Genomic DNA, 10,815 nt, shown 5'->3' on the forward strand with positions numbered 1-10,815 from the left:
TAACGACCATAATAAAGTTTATATATTTTGTAAAAAATAAGTACTAATGTCAAATCTTGTAGTGTATTATAATTCCAATTCACTATTAGGACAATAAATTAGTTCGCATTAAAAGCAACTTTCTTTTTTAAGGCAAAATGACCCATCCCAAAGGATAGACCAAAATGTATTAAAACAATATATAAATTTGCCCATTTGAATATTCGATATGAATGTGTACAAAAGTTTCTCATTTGACGATAGGGTAAGTTGAGTCAAAATTTAGCGCGTGATCACAATAGTATTGTTCTTAGTTGAAATCGAACTTATGATATTCCAAATCATACTGTTTTGACCTTAAAAATATTTGCTATTAAATTATTATCCAAATGATTGGAGGATGGAGTTTACAAAGCTACCACTAAAACTTAAAAGCAACTTTGTAAATATTCTTAAAATTCCAATTCACTATTGATTCGCCTTGCGATTTGCATCTAACTTTTGACTTTTACTTATATAAAAGTAAAAAAAAGTATATGGTGCAAGATGGTTAAATTTGTGGTATATTATATGATGAAAATTAGTGTTTGAGTCCGTGCGATGCACGAATAATAATTTTTTTTACTATTTCACTAAAATACTTTATCATGGAAAAACCAATACATGAAGTGGGTTGCGAAAAAAGTGTACGATAATTATGTTTGCTGTAGAATATTGAACTAAAAATATATTACTAAATAGGAATTGAGTTAAGAGTATATAGTTTTCTCGAACACCAACTATCAATTTGATCCTTTATATTGGCTCTAACAAATCAAATGATATCTTCTTTTGCTAAGGGTTGTTTGGAGAGATGTAGGATTTCTTCACATCAAGATGTCTTCTTTCTTCAACAAGCCAAACATGGAGTATACCAATTTTGGAATGAAGTACAAAGCCTTGTTGGCTCAATCTCCTCCTGGTAACTTTGCTCCCCTCTTTCCCTCTTCAATTCAAATGATGTAGAGGCAATCTCCAATGTGTAGAATACCTTCTAGAAGACTTCTTGATTAAATTTCCAGCAACAAATGGTCTTAGACATGCTCCACATTAATATCATGCACAAATCTTCAATATTGCATCACTTGAATAATCGGGTACTAACTTGCATAACACTTTGCACAGCTGAATCCTTCACAAATTAATCCGAATTTGCAGCTCCATATATTCCAGAATATGAAGCCTTAAAACTTGTTTCAATCTTCAATATTGCATCATTTGAATAATTGGGTACTAACTTGCATAGCACTTTGCACAGCTGAATCCTTCACAAATTAATCCGAATTTGCAGCTCCATATATTCCAGAATATGAAGCCCTAAGACTTGTTCCAATCACCTCAATAATTCCCTTAGTGGAAGGTTAGTGACCTAAGACTTTTTCTTGGTTTCGAAGAGCTCCAACCTCATTCTTGAAAAAGGATCATAAACATTGTCCAAAATGAATTTTGAGTGATATAAGATCATCAAGATAATTAACCTACAAAGAAATAGAAGGTAGAACTCCCTAATTGTATGTAAGCTCAAGGAGCTTCATATAAGGCACTTAGATTAATCATAATTCAAACCAGCCTAAAAAATTATAATTCATGCATGATAAATCATTTTAGGCATGTTATAATGTGCATAAAAAAATTTCATAACAATCAGGTAAGGTTTGATCACTCAACGAAGCAAGTAGGTCACTAATAGTCAAAATTGATAACTCTTTTTAAGTGTCAACCTACTGACACTGTGCAGGCCTTATGTGTGATCGTTGAAATTTGGCCGTTAAGAATTCATATGAAATATCATGGTGGATATAATGCACTATCAAATTTCAAGTCAATTGATTCGCAAATGAAAGAGTCATGGCCTAACCAAGTTTGACTACTCAAATAGAGCACAATATGACCTACACGGCTAGGGCAAAGAATTTCTCAACATAGATGTCCCTAATCAAATATGTTTATAATGATGAAAATAAGGTGCATACAAAATTTCATGCCAATCGAAGTTCATTTGGTTCATTACATTCACAAAAGAACACATGCACACAGAACTTAAGTTTTACGTAAAAAATCTAGTTTTGGCGGAATTGATATACATGACCAAATCTGAGTCTAATGAACTTAATTTCACTTGATTCTTGATCTAGAACATATATTAGACCCTCATGGATGTATGATTCAAGTTTCAAGTCATTTGGTTTTAAGTCGATTAAATTATGATCATTCAAAGTTTGTATGGGGAAATATTCCTAGATAGCCATGTCACATAATCCTATTGGTCACTCCAATAGGTTGTCCCAGTCATTAACAATAAGCCCATGACTTTGGGATTAATCCATCATTAAATCATGTAACTAATCTAATGGAATCCCTACAATTAATCTCAATGAGTTGTACAACACTAAACTCCTGCACTATATAAAGAATGACAATTCCTAAGGTAAAGTTTAACCTCTATTTTTGTGATTACTTTGGTTGGTGATTATCTTGAAGACTGACTTGAGCGTCGAAGTGCCCTCGGTTGTATAATAGTTGTCGAGTTCATTGACCACCTTTGTTTTCAGGGTAAGGACAGCTGAATTACGGAGAAGCTTTAGGCCGACTACTCTCTCACCATCCAATGAGAAGTTCGACTAACGTGGAGTTCATTTTTTGTTCACTACAGATATCGTCTGCTTTCCCAAGCCCATGTCTAAGACCAACCCATCACAAAGCTTCCCAGACCTTTCAAGGCTCACGAATTCAAAACGGATCTTACTAAGTCAATGAAATCATGGACTTATAATAACATGTCCATTAAATATTTATTTTAACGATGTGAGACTTTTCTTAACATGCATAGCTTGGGTGTTAGAATTTCCTAACCCCTTTTGTAACGATAAAACCTTGATGAACATTGTATGCACCCCAAAAATAACTAATCACACCCCAATCTTATTGCCCCATAGTTAAAAACATAACATTTAGCAGTATACCTCTTTTTTCAATTTTTTCAAAAAAAAAAAACCATCTGCACTCCTCTTCTTCCTCATCTGCTAGGGTTTATTCTTCTTCCCACATGTACTGAATAAGTTCTATGGCTTTGCTTGAATGCTCTCATAAACGAGTCTACCACGATCAACAACCAACAATAATAGATTCAGGTTTGGTTCACAAATATTGAAAGCAATTGCCCCATTTTTTCTCCTAATACCAACTCTTATGGCTGGTGCTTGTGATTTTGGGATAAAGCATGAGGTTTTAGGCAAAGCCTCTGCCTTTTGAGTGAAATTTTGGTGTTACTATCTTGGCTAGAACCATCAGGCACAAAACAGGTGGAACCAAGCACAATAACTAGAGAAAGTTAAGAACCCCAAAAAACCCAGATCAGATTTGGATGAAAATCAAAGAAAATCTTAACAGAGTTATTGTAAATTTAAAAACTGAAGCAGACACGCTGACCTTTTTGGTCTCAAACACATCGGAACACACTTGTTCACCGGATTTGGGTGGGTCTCTAGTAGATAAAGATGAATAGAGAACGAGAAGGATGAAGGAGAACGAAATCAAGGATGAACATGAAGATGAACAGAGAAGGAGATGGGGTCATGTGATAGGGATAGTAGGATGTTTAAAGATTGAACATTTTGTCGAAATTTTGGGATCTACTTAGTAAAACGTGTGGTGCATATAATGCTCATTTAAAACCTTATCTAAGAAAAAAGCTCACAACCCCACCACGTTCCATAGTTTTGAATAGGATAATGCTTGAGACCCTCAAAAGATCTCAATTTAATGTTGAGTGTTGGATGTGAAGTGGGCCTTATATGTGTTTTTAATCAATCACTATTTTAATGCTACATATATTTGAAGAATTTTTGGAGGTCAAATTTTAGAAGTCTCTAACATTGTCCTTTTGAATGATATGAATCAATAAAGATCAACATTCACCATAAAAGTCAATAAATTCCAGGTCAACAAAAAGACATGCCTAAATAAAATCAAACACTAGCTCTAGTAAATGTAAGCGTGATTGGAAATATTCAACCTCTCCATACCAACCTTAAATAGAGAAAAGCCAATTCCAAAGGAATATAGAGAGTAGGCCAATTTGCCAAAAAGCAACAAAATTTAAAAAAAAATTTTAAAAAAAATGAAACAGAAAGTCATGGTGAGCATTGCTCGGGAAACCTCTAGTTGACAAAAGCATCACAGTCAGGCAATCATAAACTGCCAGGTGTTCGTCAACTCTTGCTTTTATCAATACCCCATCTATGTTTGATCCAACGGTGATTATTATGTTACTTTTTTCAGGCGTATTTAATGGGTTTTTCCTCTTTGGGCCCTTTTGACTTTCTAATTCTTACGACTCTTCCAACGTCTTGTGGAACATCTCCTCCACGCGCTCGACAGAGCATAATAAATCACAATCCCATGCTGTAAATCCTTGATTAATATTTAATAATCAAATCTAACTGAAATTTATAATAAGTAAATTATCCTGTAACTAAAGAATTTGTTTCTATAAATTAAAAATCAAGAGACGATTATGTATAGAATTGGTACTTTATGCCTCCGTATTTCTTGATATTAACTTTGATACAAAGAAATTATTGGTCTAATAGTAGTCATTTTTTTTTATAAAAAAGATAGTGTAACTTTTTATTTCTGAAAAAATTGATAAGTCCAACTACAATAATCGAATTTTTAAATATTCTAATTAAGAATCTAAAATTGAAAATTATTCCGATACGCACAATCAAGACGGACCTGAAATTTTTTTTAGATCCATCAATATTTTTTAAGAAATTAGAAAATCAATCACATATATAATACTGAACAATACACCCAACAATACATATAAAAATCAAGTTTTACATCATAAATTAATAATATATAATAAATATTTTAAATTTTAAAAATATTTTAGAAAACCATTCATTTTTATCTACAGAGTTCAACAGTTTTTATGAAAAATCGCTTAATTTGATTGGCTTTTTCAGAATCATTTGCATAATTGATATTCTAACATAACCATGCGGATTTGGTGACTGATTTACCTGCTTTACGGTCCCACTGACCGACGCGGTCCGGGTTTAATAACAAGGGTTCACATAAAAGTTAAATTGACAAATATTAAAAGAAACGAGTGGTGGTGAGAAAAGACAGTGCATTACACGCGTTCTGGTGGACGCCGCTGAAACACGGCTGAAAAGTCCAAATCCATGACTTAACTTAAACACCCAACTTTGGTCAACGAACTTTACAGTCTCACTCACACAGAGATGGCCTTTATTTTCTCCACCCTCGTTTCTAAAATCTCATTAAAGAGAAGAGAAAAAGCCATTTTCATAATTTCAAAACGCCTAACCAAAAGTCAACTCCTCTCTTCCCCTTTCTCTCTCTACCCACCTATTCCTCTTCCTCTTCTCTTCTCTTCTTCTTCCCTTCGTTCTCTATGTCTGTCTGAGAAGGGAGATCATCTGCCATGAAAATTCGTTCATAGTATTTCAATATCAAAACGCTGAAACTGAAAGCCAATTAGTTGTTATCTTTTCTCTGATGGGAAACGGATTTGGTAAATTGACTGGGTGCTTCACCGGCTCACTTGAGCCTCGCCGGCGACAGGATATATCGGTATTGAAATCGGACTTGCTCGACGAGGGTCTTGGTCACTCCTTCTGCTATGTCCGGCCTGACCCAAGTCGACTTTCGTCTTCAAAGGTTCACTCAGAGGAGGCTACTACGTTTCGTACTATATCCGGCGCCTCTGTAAGTGCCAATACTTCGACTCCGCTATCTACATCTCTCGTTGATCCCTATGCGTGCAACACTTTCGATCGGGCGGCGGCTTTTGAGAGCTCCAACTCCTTCGCTTCGATACCGTTACAGCCGATTCCACGGAATCTGATCAATTCAGGTCCGATTTCTGCGAACTACGTGGGAGTTCCAGGTTCGTGTCCGCTTGAGAGAGGGTTTATGTCGGGTCCAATTGAGAGGGGGTTCATGTCGGGGCCGTTGGATCGTGGATTTTCAGGTCCATTTGAGAAAAGCTTCTCCGGTCCGTTTCAGAGAAGCTTTTCTCATGCAGGTATGGCTTTCAAACCCAGATCGAGAAAAGGGTCTCTGATTGGAGTTCTGCAGAGAGCGGTTTCAAAGACGATAAATCGCGGGCGTAACTCGATTGTGACCCCAATAAAGGGCGGCGTAAAAGAGCCCGATTGGATCTGCAGTTCGGACAAACACGACGAGAACTTAACAATCAGCAGCATCAATTTGAGTAGCGAAGGTAGTTTAGAAGATGAGGATTCACTGGAGAGTCAAAATCTGCAATGGGCTCAAGGGAAAGCAGGGGAGGATCGCGTCCACGTCGTTGTTTCCGAGGAGCGTGGATGGGTTTTTGTTGGGATTTACGATGGCTTCAACGGCCCTGATGCGCCTGATTTTCTACTATCGAATCTCTACGCTGCTGTCCGTAAAGAGCTTAAGGGATTGCTTTGGGACGATGATTCCTTTGAGTCCTCTGTAAGCTCCGCTTCTGCCAAGTCTGAAACTACTAACTCTTCTTCAGCTACAGAAGGCGTCGATGAAGTCAATTCCTCCAGAAACTGTGAGTCTGATGCATGTTCTCGGTGTATAGAACAAGAGAATCATCCGTGCGTGATCCAAGATACAAATTTTACTTCGAAATCGAGAAGGAAAAGAAGCAAGTATGGAGGGGCAGCAAAGAAATGGGAGGAGAATCAGAGGAGGTGGAAGTGCGAATGGGACAGGGAGAGACTAAAGCTTGATAGGAGATTAAAGGAACAGTTGAATAATCAACCTGGGTCCGATAAAAGAGCAATCAACCATGGTGATGTGTTGAAAGCTCTGTCTCAAGCATTGAAGAAAACAGAGGACGCTTATTTTGATATAGCAGATATGATGCTAATGGAAAACCCCGAGCTCGCATTGATGGGTTCTTGTGTATTAGTGATGTTGATGAAAGGAGAAGATGTTTATGTCATGAATGTAGGTGATAGTCGGGCAGTTTTGGCCAAAAAGGCGGAGCCTGATTATTGGATCCAGGACTTGGGAAGGATCAATGAAGAAACCCTGCATGATCTTGATGCGTCTGATTGCGAACAGACTAATACAAACCCCAGTTTAACGGCTTTTCAGCTCAGTGTGGATCATAGCACCAGTATAGAAGAGGTAAGACTTGATCTATCTCACTTATTCAAGGAAAAAGAATGTTGTTGTGTTTTTACTAATGTGATATTTACTTGGTTGAAATGCAGGAAGTTCAGAGAATAAAAAATGAACACCGTGATGATGCTTTGGCTGTGCTGAATGACCGTGTAAAGGGATCGTTAAAGGTCACTCGAGCTTTCGGTGCTGGTTTTCTCAAACAGGTATCTAATTATCAAGATGCCTAGCATCAATCGTCCTTACTGTTATGTTGGTTTTGCTTGGTTCTGTTGGCATGTTAAGCTCATTACCTAGTGCGTGTAAGTTTTGCAAATGGTGCAGGAAAAACCCTAAATTGATTGCATTCACGGCTAATGTTTGATAACTGCAGATGTAGCAAAGATTATCACAGTAGCATTGATAATCTCTTTCTAGATTTTCTATTTTGGTGTGACACTGTGACGAGTACCACAAAGTACTAGATTTGCAGCAGAAGATTAGGACTTGGTTTCATTGAAATTAGAGACACTACAGTCATAAATACTTCGAAAACAATCATCGGCAAGAGAAATTGTTGATGGGTGATTTGAGAAATGTAAACTGAAGCACATTAAACATCCTGATTCTTACTTTCGACAATCAAAATTGCGAACGTAGAGAGCAACTCCTCCATGAATCCTAGAATATAGTTTTCCTAGTTGCTGAAACAATGAATCAAGTCTATCCATATTTGCAAGTTTAAAACATGATTGAATCGAGTATTATTAGTAGAAGGTTGTAAGCCCCAGTACCAGATTTTATATTTTTCCCATTATGCTGATTTGGATTTTCACTCTTCAGAGCAGGATTATCGTTAGAGATGTAGTACTTAAGCTTTTACTTTTCGGTGACTGGATCGTGGAATTTTATTTCCATATCTATATTGTGGTCACTTATTCTTTATTTTACATCTGCAGCCTAAATGGAACGATGCACTCCTGGAGATGTTCAGAATAGACTACATTGGCAATGCTCCATACATCACCTGTATACCATCTCTCTACCACCATAGATTAGGCCCAAAAGAGAGGTTTTTGATATTATCCTCTGACGGGCTTTATCAATACTTCACAAATGAAGAAGCTGTTTACGAAGTCGAACTATTCATTGCATTACAACCCGAAGGAGATCCAGCACAGCATCTGATAGAGGAAGTCCTCTTCCGCGCAGCAAAGAAAGCTGGTATTTATCAACTATCTGAGACAGTTTTTTTTTTTTTTTTTACACTTTTGTTTCCTGACAAACATCAATGTCACAGCTACTGGAAACTAATTTGACTGGTTTTTGATTTCAGGTATGGACTTCCATGAGTTGCTGGAAATACCACAAGGGGACCGGCGTCGGTACCATGATGATGTTTCCGTCATTGTTATTTCTTTAGAGGGACGGATATGGAGATCGTGTGTATAAATACAGCAAAAATATATATATAATTTTAAAAAATCATGTTCTATAAAGTCTGCGTCCACCATTTTTTTGTTGGTTCTTTTTCCTGGTGACCTTTTAGCATAACAATGAAGGTTCCAGTGAAGTTTCTGAGGATGAGCTTTAGTTCAATGTACAATGGGTTATAAAAGGGAGTGTAAAGGTGGTTCAAATGTTGATTACAAACTGAGAGGAAAGTGTAGTTTTTCAATTAATAAATGGAATTCCTTTTGAAAAGGCTTTTGGTTCCTCATTATCTTTGCCTACCACTTTCTGCTGGTTATATGAGCATCTGAATCTTTGCTACCTTGTATAATGAAAGCAACATGCATGCACATCATTCGAAGTTTCCTTTTGATTTATTGGTAACTTTTGCCTTTTGTCAGTTTGTCAAAAATACAGATGGTTTGTATGAAAGCTCAGCAGTTTCTTAATTCTGATAACTTTTGCTCATCAAGGTCTTTGGTTTTTCCCTTGCAGTATAAATGTGATAGCTGAGTAGGACAGAGAGTAGCAGAAGTTGGTCAAAATTTGTGTTCCAAAAGCCCTTAAATGTTCGAAGTCAGGCTCGAATCCAAGCCAGACCCACATCAAAGTCCTCCATCGTGAGAGTTCTTTCTGTCTATCTGTCTTCTGCAGATGTAGTCAAAATATTATAAAAACAACTTTGGTAGCCTCTTAAATCTCAAAATGTCACATAAAGGGAAAAAATAAAAATAATAATAAGAACCCTTTGAGAGAGGAGATGTACAGGTTATGAGACGCAGCGAAAGGAGAGCCATTGAAGTTGTGTATGGACAGGACAAACCACGACTCTCTACTTGGTTGACCTGAACTGAACATAAATTTGCAACTGCTAACTACTTCTGAACTCATAGTGAATGCACTTTAGTGTGGTCTGGAGGAGTGCCAGTGGGTATCAGCCTCATCACTAATTAAGAACCTGTCATTTTGTCATTAAATTTCACGTACGCTCGACTGAAATTGAGCCTATACAAATCCAAGTTCCTACTCCACTTCCCTTCCATTATAGATTTCTCAACTCATTACTTTGGAGAGAATTTAGGAGAACAAATTTGTGTGGACATGGACTCAAAGTGGATAATATCGTTTTGATATATTTGGTCTGAATTTTTCTAATGATTTCGGAATGTTATGTTACTTTGGAGAGAACTTAGGATAACAAATCTGTGCGGACATTGACCCAATGTGGACGGTATCGTTTCGATATATTTGGCCTGAATTTCCTAAGGAAAACTTTAGTCACACCCTCATTTTAACTAAAGACACCCCGTCAACTAATTTTTATAAGGGATGATCAACTTAAATTGAGTGTCTTTAATAAAATTCAGGGTGTGACTAAAGTTTTCATTTTCTAATGATTTGGGAGTGTTATGTTACCACTTACCACAGATTTTCGGCTAAGAGTCGGACTACCCCAAATCTAAGAAGGCATATGTGGGCTCATGTTTAATCTTACTTGGACCAAGACCCAGTCTAGAGTGTCAGGCCCATCAGGTGGGTCTTCCTTGGATTGATTGCTTGGGCCTTTGCAAAACCAGTAAGTCCATAACAACGGAGACCAAGGCGGCATTAAAATGGTTTTGTTAGGTTTGACCGTTTGAGTACCACTACTACTGCACTACAAGCCTAACCTTCATTTGATTGGCCTACACCGACGTTGACCATGGAGTTTATATCGCCTCTAATTTTCCTTCACTGGAAAGTTCAGGGAGAGTTCTTGGAAACAAATTAAGTAAATCAATATCTTTTTTGGGTAACTAATAATGACACTTTACAAGTTTACCCTTTAAATATCCGATATGCGCCTAAATTCAGGCCATCTGGCCCACACGCATGTCATGACTATGACTTTAGTGTAGATACTCCCACGTTACAATTCAATCGAAAAAGACCCGATGCTGCCTACTTATGATAGGGATCTCAGTCGTTGATGTCCCAGTTATCTCAGCTGTTGGTGTCCCAGTTATCTCAGCTGTTGAGTTGTATGCACAATATTTGATATTTCATATACATAATGTGGAGTCGATGAACGTAAACCAGGCCATGCCCACAAATGAAGAAGATCTGATCCTAAAATGTGAAAAATCACAGCATGGCCATGGAGTGGTAACCTTCGTGTTGATCGAGGGAAACAAAGGGTATGAGTCAGTCAGGTGAGTTAGACGATACCCA

At 37.2% G+C, this 10,815-nt stretch overlaps 1 protein-coding gene across 1 annotated transcript; it reads left to right on the forward strand.

Moving 5' to 3' along the window:
- The first annotated feature begins 5,318 nt into the window (after positions 1-5,318).
- On the forward strand, positions 5,319-8,872 carry LOC119990580 (probable protein phosphatase 2C 23). Its single transcript, XM_038836562.1, has 4 exons — positions 5,319-7,179; positions 7,266-7,379; positions 8,112-8,376; positions 8,489-8,872. Exons 1-4 carry the CDS (start codon positions 5,548-5,550, stop codon positions 8,602-8,604), a joined length of 2,127 nt encoding a protein of 708 aa, XP_038692490.1. The 5' UTR covers positions 5,319-5,547; the 3' UTR covers positions 8,605-8,872.
- Positions 8,873-10,815: the final 1,943 nt, after the last annotated feature.

The sequence above is a fragment of the Tripterygium wilfordii genome, chromosome 22 (genome assembly GCF_013401445.1).
Source record: "Tripterygium wilfordii isolate XIE 37 chromosome 22, ASM1340144v1, whole genome shotgun sequence".
In the NCBI taxonomy this organism is placed as follows: domain Eukaryota; kingdom Viridiplantae; phylum Streptophyta; class Magnoliopsida; order Celastrales; family Celastraceae; genus Tripterygium; species Tripterygium wilfordii.